Source organism: Bufo gargarizans, chromosome 1 (assembly GCF_014858855.1).
Source record: "Bufo gargarizans isolate SCDJY-AF-19 chromosome 1, ASM1485885v1, whole genome shotgun sequence".
Classification (NCBI taxonomy): Eukaryota; Metazoa; Chordata; class Amphibia; order Anura; family Bufonidae; genus Bufo; species Bufo gargarizans.
The window spans coordinates 509075851-509095725 of NC_058080.1; the positions used below are offsets into that span (position 1 = coordinate 509075851).

General features: G+C 43.3%; 1 protein-coding gene across 1 annotated transcript in view; it reads right to left on the minus strand.

Moving 5' to 3' along the window:
- The window catches only part of CABP7 (calcium binding protein 7), a 93031-nt gene extending 73840 nt beyond the window's left edge, over nucleotides 1–19191 (minus strand). The window contains exon 1 of the mRNA XM_044288531.1: nucleotides 19083–19191. Coding sequence (XP_044144466.1) covers nucleotides 19083–19191 — 109 coding nt within the window. The remainder of the gene's footprint in view (nucleotides 1–19082) is intronic.
- Between the last annotated feature and the right edge of the window lie 684 nt (nucleotides 19192–19875).

Sequence of the window (19875 nt, forward strand, 5' to 3'; positions counted from 1 at the left end):
ATGCAGAAGTGGATCATAAAAGGAGAGAAACTACAAATGACAAATACAACGTTTTCTCATTTTTTAAATTAACTCCTGGTTTTGGACTCCAAAACTGCATCAGTAAAACGGACCATGTGGCCCTAGCCCTAATGTGACATTTTCCAAAACCAATTGTTGACAAAATATGAGTACAGTGAGTTCTCTTAAGTATCTAGTTCCTTTTGCCATGTCTGTACCCATGGGAATGCTTATCATCACCACAAAATAATCAGAAGAATTTACAAAAGAAACAGAGAGCATTTACACTTAGGGCACACGTCTGCAGATTTGCAAATGATCATTACTAAAATGAGTTGTAATTTAATTTCAATTATTAGTGTGGATAAATTCAGGTTGGGTCTTGTCTTGATGCTACTTCTTGCTATTATGGCGGGTGAGAAAAAGCAATAAATAGCACAGAACCTGTTGTCCCACGCAACACTTTGGGAAATACTGTAATGTCTTTAACCAATGCATATGCTAATTGGACTTTTAACACGCAGAGTGAATGATATAACCTTTGCACCAGGTCTGGTAAAAAGTTTGAGAAAATGTACCACAGAATTGACAGAACAGCGTTCCAAAGGCCTCTTTCACACGGGCGTCATATTTTAGGCCCGGATAAGAGGCGGGTGCGGGAACATGCGTGATTTTTCCCGCATGTTTGGTACCCAAACCTGAACTTCTCCACAGAAGTTCGGGCTTGGGATCGGTGTTTTGTAGATTGTATTATTTTCCCTTATAACATGGTTATAAGGGGAAATAATAGCATTCTGAATACAGAATGCATAGTAAAATAGCGCTGGAGGGGTTAAAAAAAAAACAACAATTATTTAACTCACCTTAATCCACTTGCTCGCGCAGCCGGCATCTCTGCTGTCTCTTTCTTTGCTGATTGTAGTCAAGGACCTGATGGTGACGTCACTCCGGTCATCACATGGTCCATCACATGATCTTTTACCATGGTGATGGATCACGTGATGGACCATGTGATGACCGGAGTGACGTCACCACAGGTCCTTGACTACAATCAGCAAAGAAAGAGACAGGAGAGATGCCGGCTACGCAAGCAAGTGGATTAAGGTGAGTTAAATAATTTTTTATTTGTTTTTAACCCCTTCAGCGCTATTTTACTATGCATTCTGTATTCAGAATGCTATTATTTTCCCTTATAACCATGTAATAAGGGAAAATAATAATGATCGGGTCTCCATCCCGATCGTCTCCTAGCAACCGTGCGTGAACATCGCACCGCATCCGCACATACTTGCGATTTTCACGCAACCTCATTCACTTCTATGGGACCTGCGTTGCGTGGATTATCGCACCGAAACGCACAATATAGAGCTTGCTGCGATTTTCATAAGTGATGCGTGAAAATCACCGCTTGTGTGCACAGCCCCATAGAAATGAATGGGTCCAGATGCAGTGCGGGTGCAATGCGTTCACATCACGCATTGCACCCGCGCGGAATACTCGCCCGTGTGAAAGGGGCCAAAGAGTGGCCATATTCCCTGACTAGTCATGGATAACACCATGAGATACGCTTGTCACATACCTGCACATAGGCAGTTTTTTTTTATTTTTATTAATAATTGGGGGATTCAAAACCCACATATGTTTTGGGAAGAAAAAATAAAAAGCCAATGATGCAACAGACCTGGGTGGAATGCGTTATTAGAAAAGTCATTAGAAGGAAACGAGGTTGCAGGAGATAACGAAAGGTTTTTGCAGATTTATGATCGGATTTGAAATTTTCGGTATAAAAGACGATCAAACGTGATTAGCTGCTCCACTTTGTGCGGCGAGTCTTGATAAAATTCAGACTCCCACGTTAAGTGTGAGGGCAAGAGTCTTCACAAAGGCAGACCAATTAACAGGGAGTCAAGGTACGGTAGAAGGAAAAGGAATCTAAATAGCTTCATGTCTGAGAAATGAGAATCATTTACAAAGCATTTGAAGATGGATGCAAGAGGACTTTGATTGTAATGAATGCCTCATAGAACAGGGCAAGATAACCCCCAAAAAGGTAGGTGTGATGGTAACATTAGGATGTTTGTAATGAGCAGCGCTTTGCAGGAAAGAAATAGCACAAATTTTCCGTTTTCATTTTTACCTTCCTGGAGCCATAACTTTTTTTATTTTTCCGTCCACGTAACTGTATGAGGGCTTGTTCTTTTTGTGGGACAAGTTGTACTTTGTAATTGCATTATTTAATATGGAATATAATGTAGTGGGAAGCTGGAAAAAAAAATCCCAAAATGTGGTGGAATTGGAAAAATGCAATTCCACCATAGTTTTATAGGTTTCGTTTTTACAGCATTCACTATGCAGTAAAACTGACAGCGATAACACATTTGTATCATTTTTATTGTGTTTTAATACTGTAAAAAAAAACTTTGGAATTTTTTTTTGTTCACATCAGAATATTCTGACTCCCCATAACATTTTATAGTTAAGTCTATGGAGTTGTGTGAGAACTCATTTTTTTTGCGAGGTGATCTGTAATTGAAACTTATACCATTTTGGAGTACGTATGAGGTTTTGATCACTTTTTATTACATTTTCTTTGGAAGGAGAATTGACCACTGCATCTAAGGGGTTAAATGACGGTGTTATCGTGGATCACAGATATTAGCCCCGGGTGTCTGCTGTTTAAAATAGCAGAAACCCGGTGACTATGGCACCTGCTGGGCTCTGAAATTGGGCGACATTTTTTAGGACCCGACTTCGGCTATATATGTGAGGCGGAGATCAGGAAGGGCTTAAAGGGATTTTCCAGGACTACAAATATATAACAGACTAGGTCATCAATATCAAATCAGCAGGGGTCCGACTCCTGGCAGCATGCGGATCAGCAGTTTTGTTGCTCCGATGAGCGCAGAGTCCTCCTTACAGCGTACTAAGAATAGCACCATATATTGTATGGTGGCTGTGCCTGGTATTGCAGCTCAAGCTCATTCACTTCAATGGGACCGAGTTGCACCTAGGCCATGTGACTGATGATCGAAAGTGCTCTATGTGACCAATGCACGAAGCACCATGGTCTCTTCAAACAGCGGATCAGTGGGGGTGCCGAGAGTTGGACCCCCAATGATCAGATATTGATGTCCTATCCTTAAGATAGGTCATTAATATTAAACACCTGGAAAACCCGATATTGTGGAATGGGTCCGCATCCGTTCCACAATATCCGGAACGGGTGCAGACGAATTCATTCTACATGGGGCAGGAATAGATGCGGAGAGCACAAAAATAGAACATGTCCTATTCTTCTCTGCAATTGCGGACAAGAATAGGCGGTTCTGCCGTCCGGATGTATTGTGAATCAGCAACTTGCTGATCCGCATTACACTACCGGCGTATGAATGAGCCCTAATTCATATTCAGCTTTTGGTACATCAGGAAGTTATGAAAAAAAAAAAAGTCCAACATGGTTAGAATGGACATGAATAAATGTGGAAAGATAGAAGAACACACAGAATGTGGCAAGGATGTCACTTCATTAAGACATACAGATATAAGCATAGCATGAGCGTAGCCGAAATAGAATACGGAACAGAATACATGATATGACTTATGTCATTTACCAAACCGTTTTCAATATATGATGCTTGTGAACCAAAATGGCTCTCTCAATAATACTAATCTCTGAGGTTGTGGTGCTTTGAAATGCGCGATTTAGACCGCTGGGTAATGTTATAGCTGGAGGATAGAAGCAACTATCATGGGGATCGGTGATCCATGTGTCAGCTGCATTTTAAGGCAGATCAGAAGCAGTTGTTTTCTGTGAATGTATAATATGTAAATTATATAATATCAGCATGTATGAACAGATGTTAGGACAGATGGAAATTATGTTGGTCCATATTTATTATACTGTGAGTGAATGGTGGAAAGGATGAACTGTGCATGTCATCATGTCATGCCTGACCCAGTGCAGGGCCAGCTTAAAACTAGCTTATAGGTCATTACTATCTGATCGGTGGGGGTCTGACACCCGGGACCCCCGCCGATCAGCTGTTAGAGAAGGCACCAGTGTTCCCGTGAGCGTGACGGCCTTCTCGCAGCTTACCAAGCACAGCGTCGTATATTGTATCGCACTCAGCCCCATTCACTTTAACATCTCGGAAAGCTCCTTTAATTGCTAATTGTCTGTTCAATCAATGTGGTGTCATAGGCTTCCATGATAAGCTCCATCTTCATCAAAATGAACTGACTTATGACGTCATCAAAATCCTCCATACAAGAATACTAGTATGAAGTACCATAACTTTCCAATGTATGAACATTGTCAGGTCCATAAATATTGGGACATAGACACAATTCTAACATTTTTGGCTCTATACACCACCACAATTGATTTGAAATGAAACAAACAAGATGTGCTTTAACTGCATATTGTCAGCTTTAGGCCTATTGCACACGGCCGGTTTTTTTCCCCGTTTACTGGCCGTTTTTTGCGTTCCGTATACGGTCCGTATAAGGAACCATTCATTTCAATGGTTCCGCAAAAAAAAAACGGAATGTACTCCGTATGCATTCCGTTTCCGTATTTCCGTTTTTCCGTTCCGTTTTAACATAGAACATGTCCTATTATTGCCCGCAAATCACGGTCCGTGGCTCCATTCAAGTCAATGGATCCGCAAAAAAAACTGAACACATACGGAAATGCATCCGTATGTCTTCCGTTTCCGTTCCGTTTTTTCCTGAACCATCTATTGAAAATGTTATGCCCAGCCCAGTTTTATCTATGTAATTACTGTATACTGTATATGCCATACGGAAAAACGGAACGGAAAAACGGAACAGAAACGGAAACACAACGGAAACAAAAAACGGAACAACGGATCCATGAAAAACGGACCGCAAAACACTGAAAAAGCCATACGGTCGTGTGCAATAGGCCTTGATTTGAGGGTATTTACATCCAAATCAGGTGAACGGTGTAGGAATTACAACAGTTTGCCTATGTGCCTCCCACTTACCAAAAGTAATGGGACTTCTCAGCTGTTCCATGGCCAGGTGTGTGTTATTCCCTCATTATCCCAATTACAATGAGCAGATAAAAGGTCCTGAGTTAATTTCAAGTCTGCTATTTGCATTTGGAATCTGTTTCTGTCACTATCAGTGAAGCAAGCCATCATTAGGCTGAAAAAACAAAACAAACCCATCAGAGAGATAGGAAAAACATTACGCGTGGCCAAAACAACTGTTTGGAACATCCTTAAAAAGAAGGAACGCATCGGTGAGCTCAGCAACACCAAAAGAGCTGGAAAACAACTGTGGTGGATGACCGAAGAATTCTTTCCTTGGTGAAGAAAACACCCTTCACAACAGTTGGCCAGATCAAGAACACTCTCCAGGAGGTAGGTGTATGTGTGTCAAAGTCAACAATCAAGAGAAGACTTCACCAGAGTGAATACAGAGGGTTCAGCACAAGATGTAAACCATTGGTGAGCCTCAAAAACAGGAAGGCCAGATTAGAGTTTGCCAAGCGACATCTAAAAAAGCCTTCACAGTTCTAGAACAACATCCTATGGACAGATGAGACCAAGATCAACTTGTACCAGAGTGATGGGAAGACAAGAAATGGAGAAGGAAAGGAACTGCTCATGATCCTAAGCATACCACCTCATCAGTGAAGCATGGTGGTGGTAGTGTCATGGCGTGGGCATGTATGGCTGCCAATGGAACTGGTTCTCTTGTATTCAGGGGCGTAGCTATAGGGGGTGCAGAGGTAGCAGTCGCTACTGGACCCAGGAGCCTGAGGGGGCCCAAAGACCCTTGTGCCACATAAGAAGACACTGGTATTATATAAAGTGCATGCTGGTCAAGTTACACCTTTGGCTGGAGGAAAGGGTTAGGTCAATAATTTGGCATGGGGGGGGGGGGGGGGGTTGCGTTTAAATTTTTGCCTTGGGCAGTACGAAGGCTATGTGCTTCCCTGACCCTGGCCACACAAAGCACTGAGGGAAGGGGGGCCCAAGCTAAGCTCTTGCACCAGGGCCCATTAATCTTTACTTACGCCCCTGCTTCTATTTATTAATGATGTGACTGCTGACAAAAGCAGCAGGATGAATTCTGAAGTGTTTCGGGCAATATTATCTGCTCATATTCAGCCAAATGCTTCAGAACTCATTGGACGGCGCTTCACAGTGAGTGCAGATGGACAATGACCTAAAGCATACTGCAAAAGCAACCAAAGAGTTTTTTTAAGGGAAAGAAGTGGAATGTTATGCAATCGCCAAGTCAATCACCTGACCTTAATCCGATTGAGCATGCATTTCACTTGCTGAAGACAAAACTAAACTAAGGGGAAAATGTCCCAAGAACAAGCAGGAACTGAAGACAGTTGCAGTAGAGGCCTGGCAGAGCATCACCAGGGATGAAACCCAACGTCTGGTGATGTCTATGCGTTCCAGACTTCAGGATGTAATAGACTGCAAAGGATTTGCAACCAAGTATTAAAAAGTGAAAGTTTGATGTATGATTATTATGTCCCATTACTTTTGATCCCTTAACAAGTGGGAGGCACATATGCAAACTGTTGTAATTCCTACACCATTCACCTGATTTAGATGTACATACCCTCAAATTAAAGCCGTCAGTCTGCAGTTAAAGCACATCTTGTTTGTTTCATTTCAAATCCATTGTGGTGGTGTATAGAGCCAAAAATGTTAGAATTGTGTCAATGTCCCAATATTTATGGACCTGACTGTATGCTGAAACTCACTTACTAAAGGCACAAGCAAAGATCTTATGCAAACAAGTTTTGCACCCTAGTGGAGGTGAGGTGGAGGAGACAAGCCCCATCACAAACACTGTCCAAAGTAAATTCTCAGTTTGGCCTCATTACTTGGTTATGTGGAATTGTTAGGAGCATGGATGGCATCTCCATCTTTTTTAATTTCTCCTACACAATTGACTGCTTATTGCCTGGTTCTTATTTTTGGCTTATATGGAATCCCATTGGTTAGAAATGGTCCCTTATGAATCACATTTCTACTATATGATTAGCCCCTCAAGATGATCTCAATACACTGAACAGGCCTACATAGACTTGTTCAGGGATAGGCAAACCTCTCAGGTTTATTTACATCTAATTAAAAAGGTTTTCTGGAAGTTCAACATTGATGGACTAACCTCCGGATAGCAGTGTATAATGTGATAGAAAAATGAATCCAGCCAGCAAAGGAAGCAATATGGATAATAACGATATATTAGTAAGTGGCTTGTATTAACTTTCTCTAAATGATAAATGCCACTTACTGAAGTGAGACAGCCCCTTTAACACACTGGTAGCATTATACCATGAGGTAACCTACCCAATATATGTAAATTGTTGTCAATGATGATAGATAGCTTAGCATTATACTATTATTGGATACAACACTGTACTATTCACAGAAAAAATGGAGTTAATTTAAAAGAGGACAAGGAAGAGCCATGTCTTAAAATACTTAATGTTGCATATTAAATACAGAGTATAACTAGAATCAAAGGCAGGAATATGGCTAAAGGGCAAATCATAACTCACAGGGAGAACATTACATGGCAAGAAACAGGAAGGCAGCAGAATAAGACATCTCATTTATGTCACACATCCGCCTGTACTTTACACAGCATGACCTAGAGGGCTATATTAAACATTTCTCATTTCACATACTACTCACATAACCTACAAAAATACTACTTCCACAATTCTGGTAACCAATGCAGCATTTTCCAGGAATGGCACAAGTTAACAAATGCCCGGGACGAGCATGATCTACTGAAAAATCTTATTTGAAGAGAAGCAAGTCTTAAAATGAATTTATCTCTTCAAACAATATCTGTAATAAAACCAATATTTGCCCTGTGTACGTTTCAATTTATATGGCATATCACTCAGTAAAGTGTGTGCTATTTTAGACCTGCGCATCACCGAGGTACTGGATGTTCTTAGTTCTTCATCTTCGTATGTAAAATCAGAGTCGTTCCTAATGGGTGACAGACTATAGAGATGTTTGCAGACAGAGGAGGAAACAAAGCTAAGAGCACTAGATGGAAGGAACGCAACCCAAGATTGGGGAAATGCCAGTGAATACCATAATAAGCCCAAAATGGATACTGCATGTACTTTCGGGACACAAGGGGCTAAACATTCTCCATACCAGTAGCCACCAAAAACTAGACACAATGGGGGAGATTTATCAAAACTGGCGTAAAGGAAAACTGGCTTAGTTGGTCATAGCAACCAATCAGATTCCTCCTTTCATTGTTTAGAGCACTTTTGATAAATGACAGGTGGAATCTGATTGGTTGCTATGGACAACTAAGTCCCTTTTCCTTTATACCAGTTTTGATAAATCTCCACGAATGGGGGAAGTTTATTAAATGATTCCAACAGATATACTACAACTTAGAATTTGGCCCAAAGTATAGTGCAAGTCTACGTTTGCTTATAAAAAGCAAACATTTCAGTTTCTGAAAAAAGGACAGCCAGAAAATGTGGCAAATGTATTAAGGGGCATGTGTCTCGTTTGGCACATTTGACTCAAATGAAATATGGTCTAAGACTGGCATATGAATCTCACCCTATATCTATGGGGTAGATTCATCAAAAGTCGTGCAAAGGAAAACTGGCTTAGCTGCTCATAGCAACCAATCAGATTCATCCTTTCATTTTCCAAATTAGCTCTGAAAAGTGAAAGGTAGAATCTGATTGGTTGCTATGGGTAACTAAGGCAGTTTTACTTTGCACTGGTTTTGAAGGGGATGCGTCTCATTCATCATTTTCTACACCTGTATTAGGCCTCTTTCACACTACAGTATGTTGAATTCAGTGTTTTGCGTTCCGTTTTTAACGGATCTGTTGTTCCGTTTTTTTGGTTCCGTTGTGGTTCCGTTTCCGTTCCGTTCTGCCGTTCCGTTTTTCCGTATAGCATATACAGTATACAGTAATTACATAGAAAAAATTGGGCTGGGCATAACATTTTCAATAGATGGTTCAGAAAAAACGGAACGGATACCGAAGACATACGGATGCATTTCCGTATGTGTTCAGTTTTTTTTGTGGACCCATTGACTTGAATGGAGCCACGGACAGTGATTTGCAGCCAAATATAGGACATGTTCTATCTTTCAACCGAACTGAAAAATGGAAATACGGAAACGGAATGCATACGGAACGCATTCCGTTTTTTTTGCGGAACCATTGAAATGAATGGTTCCGTATACGTATCGTATACGGAACGCAAAAAAAGGAACGGAAAACGGAAAAAACGGTAGTGTGAAAGAGGCCTAAGGCGTACAAAATGGTCTAAATGTAAGACAGCTAGGAAGCGGTCTTACATTTAGAACTAGCCTGCGCCTCTTCATAACTTCATATCCTCCGCCAGCTGTGGGGCTTTATTAAGACCGACGCAGGTCTTAATAGATGTGCCCCAATGTTCCTAAACCAGGTACCCCCAGCTGAAGCTAATTATATCAAAGTACCCCCAATGGTAATACAAATTGAGAACCTAGGGATTACAAGACCCCATTTGAAACTGGCAGGGGAGCAAATCTTTTTTTGTGTGTGTGTTGTTATATCACTAATCTTCACTTGATCGTGGGGTTCTGACTCCTGGGACCACTGCCGATCAGTGGTTTCAAGAGGCTGCACCGCTTTGGTGAGCACCACAGCCTTCTTGCAGCTTACCAACTATAGTGCCGTGTATTGGATGGCAGCTGTGCTTGAATGGCCCATATGACCGATCAACATGCTGTCACTGACTAGTGTTGAGCGAACTTGTGTTTTAAGTTTGGAGTCTAAAGTTCGGGTTCGGGTTATCGAAGAATTGCGTTATGGATTCCGCTACCATGGACCATAACGGAATTCAGAATACATAACCCAATTCTTCGATAACCCGAACCTGAACTTTAGACCCCGAACTTAAAACACAAGTTCGCTCAACACTATCACTGACCTAGGAAGAGGCTGCAGCAGTCATGGAGCACAACGGTCTCTTTAAACAGCTGATCAGTGGCAGTGGTCAGATCTCCACCAATCAGATACCGATGACCTATCCCGAGAATGGATCATCAGTATTAAACACTCGGAACAACCAATTTAAGCTGGCCATACACATAAGGCTCCATTCACACGTCCGCAATTCTGTTCCGCATTTTGCGGAACGGAATTGCGGACCCATTCATTTCTATGGGGCCACACTATGTGCTGTCCGGATCCGGAAATGCGGATCCGCACTTCCAGGTCCGCAATTCCGTTCCAGAAAAAAATAGAACATGTCCTATTCTTGTCCGCCATAGCAGACAAGATTAGGCATTTTCTATTATAGTGCCGGCAATGTGCGGTCCGCAAAATGCGAAACGCACATTGCCGTTGTCCGTGTTTTGCAGATCCGTGGATCCGCAAAACACATACGGATGTGTGAATGGACCCTTAGATTGATGTCAGCTGACCATCTAAGGCTACTTTCACACTAGCGTTCGTCGGTCCGCTCGTGAGCTCCGTTTGAAGGGGCTCACGAGCGGACCCGAACGCAGCCGTCCAGCCCTGATGCAGTCTGAATGGAGCGGATCCGCTCAGACTGCATCAGTCTGGCAGCGTTCAGCCTCCGCTCCGCTCGCCTCCGCACGGACAGGCGGACAGCTGAACGCTGCTTGCAGCGTTCGGGTGTCCGCCTGGCCGTGCGGAGGCGTGCGGATCCGCCCAGACTTACAATGTAAGTCAATGGGGCCGGATCCGTTTGAAGATGCCACAATATGGCTCAATCTTCAGGCGGATCCGTCCCCCATTGACTTTACATTGAAAGTCTGGACGGATCCGTACGAGGCTATTTTCACACTTAGCTGTTATATGCTAAAAATAATGCAGACGGATCCGTTCTGAACGGAGCCTCCGTCTGCATTATTATGATCGGATCCGTTCAGAACGGATCCGATCGAACGCTAGTGTGAAAGTAGCCTAATGTGTATGGTGTCAAGCCACCAACGGCTGTCAGGAAAGATAAGGATCGAACATGTTGAATTTCACTTCAATTTCGCCTCATCCTTTTGTTCTACTGTTGCTCTACTCCCATTTATAATCTCTATGGAAAGTTCACAACACAGTCCTGGTTGACTTGTGAACTTACATGCAGAGATCACGGATGTATTACCATGCACTTTGTACAGTATAACCTCTTTTATCATCTACCTATAGAGCAGGAGGTAGAAGAGCGTCCTAGTTCGGACATGTGTGAGGACACCATCGGTGTAAAAGGCAGATCATTGTTACTAGAGTCACACACAATTCTTTGCAAATGCCATTTTTATAAAGCGTAACAACTATACGAGAACCTGCATATTTTAGTTAATTTGATGCTGCTGTTTCTGATTCACCAATTGTTATTATTGAGGGTTTCAATTATATATTTGTAATGGGACATTAAACATAGTTACAGCTGAAGTGTATTATAGGCGGCTTATACAAAGGGCCAGCAATTGACAAGTGATTTGCAGTCGTTGCCACAATATTGTGTCTTTCATCTGCACTGTGATCAATGGATGCTGCATGCAGATGGTTTCTTGCATAGATTTGTGGTTGTGAATTCAACATCGGATTGTAGCACTAGATGTATGTGCTGCCAGCTGCCGTGCATTCCTGTCACATCTGCTTTTGCAGATTTGTTATGTTTTTATTCTATCATTTCGTAAAAGTTAATTTTTTTTCTTTCCTTTTTCGGATACATAATTAAAATGACCTGTGGTTTATATTTTATCATCAAAGTCTACCGTTTTTTAATTGTTGGCATAAATACCTTTGCGTGGTTAGTCTAAATGATTTCTCACTTTTTTCTGTGTTGCAACCAGTAGGTGGTTGCATTATCGCTAATTGGTTGGTAGTGTTATCTATAGCCTATGAAGAGTGAGCTAGGCTAAAGTAGGTCACAATAACACTGCAGATATTGAGCAATTGGTCTGATATCAAAAAATATTCAGAGCTGGAATAATGCAACATCTAATGTCTAGTGTGATGTTAACATGTATTACATTCAGATGACAGAAATGTGCTTTGAAGATACCATGGTCTATACTCTGGTGAAACTGGTGGCTTAGCCTGGACATATCTAATTCACTTCTGTATTCAAAACCCAATGTAGTGTATTGTAGTGGCTCAGTGGTTAGCACTGTTTCTTTGCAGCCCAATGTTCCCTAAGTGTGAACCCAACTGAGGACAACAAATGCATTGAGTTTGTATGTTCTCAGTATGTTTGTGTGGGTTTTCTTGGACATTCTGGAACATACCGATAACTTTTTGGCTTATTAATGGGTCGCAGAGTGTATGCCTGTGATAGAGGAATGAGATTGTGAGCCACTTTTGGGAAAAGGACTGGTGTGAATCATGACAATTTCTGGAGCTATATAAGCAATGGGATGTAGATATCTATATTGGTCTTGTTGCATGGTGCTAGGCAAGAGTGTACATACTATATAGTAGATCTGTGTAGTTGCTATGGCCCGAATAAGGAGGGAAAGCCAATATGGGCTAACAGCCTAATTCATAGGTACTGTTAATAAACAGAAATAGAGAGTCCAGCTCGCCTGGCATAGATAGTATACACGGAAATGCTCAGAGCCAAGCGTGTATGAATGCAGAAAGGGATGCCAGCATCCAAATAGGACAAAAACTCCAACCTTTATGTGAAAATCAATAGAATCCAACTTACAACCAGGGTTTGTAACGCTAACACCTAAGACCTACAATTCAAATAAAGATTGGAAATGTTCTCCTATCCAGATGCTTGAATCCATTTATGCATAGTTGTCATAAAGTAAGCAAAGACGTAAGGCAACAGGCCGATCCTCCTTTTGCATAATGGAGGAGGCTTAAGAAGGACATGTAACCTCTTCTGACATGTCTGTTTCATCAAGTACTTGGTTTCCCCATCAAGGGTGCACCTAGCCGTTCTGCTGCCCGAGGCGAAAATTGAAACAACGTGCCTCCCCCTCGTGCCAAATTCTCAACCTAACCCTTTCCCTCCCTCCAGCCCTACTGTTAAAGAGTTAAAGATATACAGCACCACATACTTCTTACATCTAGTCATGTCTCCTCTGATGTAGATGTTCTCTTTCCTCATCTTCTCCATTTGGACCGGATCGGCATGATGATACCATCTCTTGTCTCTGCAGAGTTTGACACATTGACATCTTAGTTTTTTATGTTTCTATCATCCGCCCCATCTACTGAACACCCCATGCTGTTACCCCAATACTGTGCCCACTGTGCTCTCCAATATTCTATTGAGGAAAAAGACAGTCCCACTGAAAATACTAGTACCACACAGATAGTGCCCTCAAAAATAATTGTGCCCAGCAAATAGTGCTGACACTAATAGTGACGTAAACATAGTGTACCCCAAAAATAATTGTCCTAAGCCGATACTGTGTCAGGTGTCCACAACAGTAATGATTCTCTGCCAGAGTGCACCTAGTGTTAATAGTGCCCTCAGTAGTAGGATGTCCCCATTGTGCCCAAGAAATAATAATGCCCTCATAGTGCTCATACTAGTAATCATATTCCCCAAAGTCTCCCAGCAGTAATACGGCCCACCATCATGCTTCCCAGTGGTAATTATTTCCCTTATAATGTGTGCCAGTACAAAAAATACCCCCTTATAATGTGTGTGAGCACAAATAACCCTTATAATATGTGCCAGTATAAAGAAAATACCCACCTAATAATGTGCGCCAACACAAAAAAAAACTTATAGTGTGTGCCAGTACAAAAAATGTCCCTTATAATGTATGCCATTAGAAAAAAATGTCCCTTATAATGTGTGCCAGTATAAAGAAAATACCCACCTAACAATGTGCGCCAACACAAAAAATACCCCCTTATAATGTGTGCCAGTACAAAAAATGTCCCTTATAATGTGAGCAAGTACACAAAATACCCCTTATGAGTGCCAGTACAAAAAAATTCCCCCTTATAACAAGTCGAAGTACAAAATGCATCTTATAATATACCCTCTTTTAGAACGAATGTGCCACCCCTTACAATGTGTGCCAGCACAAAAAAAGGCCCCCTTATGTAAGCCAGTATAAAAATGCACCTTATAAGGTATGACAGTACAACAAAAAATAGTGCTCCCGCCCCATAGTGGCCCAATGGTGTGCTGCCAAAGAAAAATAACAAACTCAAATACTTACCTCCATGGTGCTGTCAGGATGCGGTGGTTTGTTTCCTGATGATGGCAATACAGTTGGAAGCACTCATTGCCCACGGCCCTGCTGCCCCCCCCCCCCCAGATTTCTGCCATTCTGGGGAGGGGGGGGGGGGCAGCAGGGCCGTGGGCAATGAGTGCTTCCAACTGTATTGCCATCATTCCTTTTTTATTCCTGCTAGAAGTTTATTACTAGCAGTTTGCAATGAAGGTCCAGATGGGTGTTAGCAGTTGGGGGGGGGGGGGGGGGGTTATCTCCACATAGTCGTACACTATCCAGTCAGTACTGTAAGTGTCAGACTGTACAGGGGCACATCTACAACTGGTAACACCCATCTGACCTTCATTGCCAACTTCTAGCAATTCATTCATAACTTCTAGCAGAAATAATAAAGGAACGGTACTTCGCAGAGCCATAGGAATAGATGCTCTGGAATTGTTTTTACAAGGGGGATGCAGTTAGTTACTAAAACAGACATCTCAGGAGAGGTGACAGCTCCTCCTTAAAGAGGACCTTTCACCAGAATAAAACTTCTAAAGTAACTATACAGACATGTAGAGCGGCGCCCAGGGACCCCCCTGCACTTACTGTTATACCTGGGCGTCGCTCCGTTCTCCCGTTATTGCCTCCGGTATCTTCACAGTTAGGCTCCACCCAGGGGAACCTGCCGACGTCTCCTTCTCCCATGCTGTAGCGCTGGCCAATCACAGCGCTCAGCTCATAGCCTGAGAGGCTTTTTTTTCTCTTAGGCTATGAGCTGAGCGCTGTGATTGGCCAGCGCTACAGCACGGGAGAATGAGCCGACGGCAGGTTCCCCTGGGTGGAGCCTAACTATGAAGATACCGGAGGCAATAACGGGAGAACGGAGCGGCGCCCAGGTATAACAGTAAGTGCAGGGGGATCCCTGGGCGCCGCTCTCCATGTCTGTATAGTTACTTTAGAAGTTTTATTCTGGTGACAGGTCCTCTTTAAGTAAACCAGCATCAAAAGAGGCTTATATATTCACTCCTTGTGCTTCAGGTAAGTTCATGTTATCTCTGCGATCATTTCTTTTTACCTTGCAGTCATTCATTCCATTAGGCTACATGCACACGAACGTTGTTTGTTTCCGTGTCCGTTCCATTTTTTGTTTTTTTTCGGATAGGATGCGGACCCATTCATTTCAATGGGTCCACAAAAAATGCGGACAGCACACCGTGTGCTATACGCATTCGTATGTATGTTCCATAGCCTCGCAAAAAAAATAGAACATGTCCTATTCTTGTCCGTTACAAAGGATCCGCAAAAAAAAAGGATGGCATACAGATGTCATCCTTTTTTTTGGGCGAATCCGCAATTTTCAGAACTAAAAACACATACGGTCGTGTGCATGTAGCCTTAAGCTACATGCACATACGGTCGTGTGTATGTAGCCTTAGGCTACATGCACACGACCGTATGTGTTCAGCGGTCCACAAATTGTGCGGACCATTGTAACAATGCCTAAAACAGACAAGAATAGGACATGTTCTATTTTTTTTGTGGGGCTACAGACACACGGTGTGCTGTCCGCATTTTTTGCGGACCCATTGAAATGAATGGGTCCGCATGCTATCCGCAAAAAAATAACAGAACGGATACGGAAACAAAATACGTTTGTGTGCATGTAGCCTTAGTCTCATAATCATATTGGGGACCATATTCCTGCAACCCAGTTATTGTGCCAGTTCCAAATGAGTAAAATAGAAAGGAAAGGACAAGACTTATTTTGTAATGGTCATTGCAGGCTGTTATTTTGGTCCTTTGGTAAGTGGTATTTTTGTACAAGCTGCCATTCAGCTTCGTCATGGTAAAATGGATGTAAGACTCAAGAGAACTCTGAAGGACTCCATCTGAACATTTATAGCTTGCTCGCTCCCTCTGAAGTCATAGGACAAAGGAGAACATCATGCTTTTAAAGCCAGCTGCAAAACATTTGTTGCCATCCTGATGCAGTACACATTTTTAAAGGAATATTTGATACATAAATGAGTCAATCTTCCTCAGCAATTCATCACAGTGACTGAAGTGGCAGCTATGTATTGACAACAGTGACCATATAAAGGAGGCATCGCTAAATCACCACCCGCTGCACATAGGATCTCACTATTGTTCATTTGTGCTCTGAAGGAGCCATATTACAGTAACGTAATACTCACATTGCACTCTGTCATTTGGAAGGACACGAATAAATGAGATGCTGTCTGAATGGTGCATGATCTAAATATTAAACCAGGTGAAAACTGTAAAGTGTAATACATCCAGCCTGGGAGAGAGAAACTTTACCAATTGTTGCAATGCAGAAGTTCAGCGTTTCAATGATGCGTCACCTGAAAGTTTCTCCTGGTTTCCAATGTCCATTGGTGCATTTTAGATAAGAACCGCTTACACTCAATCATCATAAATCCATCAACCCAAACCCAAAGCCTACCATGAAAATCTGAATACAGCCTGATGAACCATGAAAGTCATCAGAGGATCTTTAGGTGGGTTCTGCTCATTCTTTATGGGGACCAGGTACCTGGATTTACCGAATCGCCCACACTCCGATATTGACAATCAATAGGAATAGAATAAGCCAATGCGTGAGCTGAATATATAGTAAAGGTTAGACAGTAAAACACAAATTCATATCCTCATTTCAACAGTGTAAAACACATTGGGGGTCATTTACTAAAGACCGGCATTTCACAAGCAGGGGCGGACTGGCCATAGACCCTACAGAGGAATGTTTCCAGTGGGCCGATGCCCATGGGGCCGCCGAGCCCTTCTATTGTCTGCTGGCCATGTACATAACGATCTGATGCTCTCTGCATTAATTAATGCTGGGAGCGTCAGATACCTATGTACCTCCCCAGCAGCTGCAGGAACCTTCCTGAATTCAACGGTAATCACCGTCCTCAGTATGATGATTTTGTGCTGCACTATGGTGTTTGGTTTTTGCTGTGGCAGCAGTATTTTTTGCTGCACTACAGTATTGCAGGCCCTACCTACTTATGTTTAATCTGCACTACTTGTATTGCCCCGGCTTCTGTCAATTTGGACCCACCTACAACATGGGGCCACTTTTATTTATTTTTTTCCCCCCAGGGCCACCTTAAATTCCCAGTCCGCCCCTGTTCACAAGCCAGTCTTAGTGAAAAATCCTGCAGACGGAAGATGTCACCAGGCGCACACCTCTTCATAAATTTGTCGCATCTACTGCTGTCCGTGCCCCAGAATAGAAATCTCCTCCAGCCAGGAGCTAGAATAGATTCCTGGTGTAATGCGTGGCATGTGCTCACGTTGGATAAAACGTGTCCGGCTACGGAGCTTCTGTCCGCGGCCTGCCTCCTCCCTCCCACTCGCAAGAAAAGTGGCGGAAAAGAAGCGAAACATGTTGGACATTTTATCATCAAACTACACTTTAGACATAGATATGCAAAATATCGTGTCTTTATTGTGTCCCCCTACATGGGTCAAACAATGCTGCAGGGATTAAGATATGCGCACTTTTGCAGTAGTTCATTTTCCATATACACCTTGCTGCAGGATCAGACTACACATGGATTGCCAGCAGCCTGTGAACTAGGTGCACTACAAATCTTACCATTCGTAAGATGTTTTGGAGCGTTTCATTAATATGTAATGAAATATTAATATTTGCCACATTTATACAGAATGAGACCCTCAGCTGTCAGGTATCAGACCAGATTCTCCAACCAGTATACCGTTTACCTTCCCCACACCTACTGGGCCCTTGGTCCGAACGTCCATGGACTTGCTTTGCTTTCCCTATGTTGTTCTCATCTTGGCTAACAATTTAAAGCTTTTATATTGTCAAACGGTTCATTCGCGATGGATGGAGAAGGTCCAAGCGTGAGGGCAGATTCACTTACTTCCTATGGGAAGGTCAAAGGGAGAAGGGACAAACACGGATTTTGTTATATCACACTGCTTTATCATTGATAAAAACGCCACTTCCATATCATTTGACAACTGTTAACAGCCTTGAACAAGAAACTGTGACAAATATTAACCGAGGTGTCACAGTCGGAGCAGACCCTATCACAGTATGCACCAGGAAGCGACCTCCCATTGAACAGTTACCAATGCCAACCTTCTGTGCCAATGTCATTTTCAATACATTTTCAATATCCCTATTTAGTCCTTTTCGCAGCTGTAATAAACCATTACAGGGGATAAAAGTGCAGTATACAATAGTGTCAGGGAAGCCGGAGGCGTTCTCTATAGGACATTCGGAAGATGACAGAAGCCTGGTGTATTTCTAAGCAAGCAAGCTGGTTTTAATGTGTTTGATGATGAAAATCCCAAACTTCCAGCCCTGTTATATAATCAGTAAAAACAGTGTAAATTGCTTGAGTAAGTCCTAGGGCACACTGAGGTCCGGCCATAGGGACTGAGCAGAGGCAGATTGGCAGCAGTCCCTGCTATCAGCACAGGGTGACAGCCGATTTACACTAATTACCAGTCACTCCATCCATCATCACCCTCACTGGACAAGTCCATGAATGAAATCCAGAGAAGACATAGGAGACAGCCCCTCCACATTCCAGGTCCTGGCTGCCATATTACAACCTGCATCAATAGTCCAGACTGGGGAAATCCCATAAAAGCCTTGGATCATGACATCCCAGGGGTCACATAGGACTGTGTTCAGACTGCACGGTTTAGGAAACAGGCACAATATATACACCACTATATACAAGCCTCCACGTGTCCTCCTCACCTTTAGGTGACTCCCTCCCCCCATTACCCCCCACTCACCTGTTGAAGTCTCCCCCCTTCCCCTACATAGAGGGTGGCTGCCCCCCTAACTAGTGCTCCCCCATAGACGCAGTACTTACCCTCTATCTCGTCTTCGGGGAGCTGCGTGGGTGAGTGGTCTCTCAGTAATTCGGGGATGGTGTAGACCCCCCTGTACATTAACGCCGCCGTTACCGGGTGAAAAGGCATCTCTGCGGGCGAGGGGACACCCGGGGGCAGACACGACTCGAAGGGGCAGCATACGGAGTGACTGTCACCGAGAGACTGCCACCAGTGGATGGTCACACAGCGCGGGCACTGTCACTGGCCGGGTGGCACAGGTGAGCCGCATGCGGGCACTCGCTGGCCGTCACATTGAGAGGGTCTGCCACGAATGTCAGGCAGCGGAATGAGGGGCTGTCACAGGAAGAGACAGCCAGCAGAGTGATAGCATGTCACATGAAGAGACAGCATGCCACCTGAAGAGAGGGATGTCACTTGAAGAGACGGCAGAGAGGGAATGCTCTTTTTTTTTTCTTTTTAGGAGACAGCAGACACTGAAAGAGACAGCAGAATGGGGGCTGTCACCCAGGTAGACAGAAGAGAGTTGAATGGAGTGGTGTCACGCGAAGAGACGGCATGCGGTAGAACTAAGCTAGAGAGCAAGGAATGGTGAGACAGAGGAAGGTAGAGAGAAGAGGGGAGAGAGACAGAGACTGAAAGAGAGTGCAATGAGGAGAGAAGCCGGGGAGAATGCAGGGAAGGAGAGAGGCAACAGGAGAGAGGGAAGGAGGCAGAATGAAGGAAAGACGAGGAGGGGGCACTGAGGATGGAGAGGGAAGGAGGTAGGAGGGATACAAAGTGCAGCTAGGAGAATCCTGGGGAGAACTACAG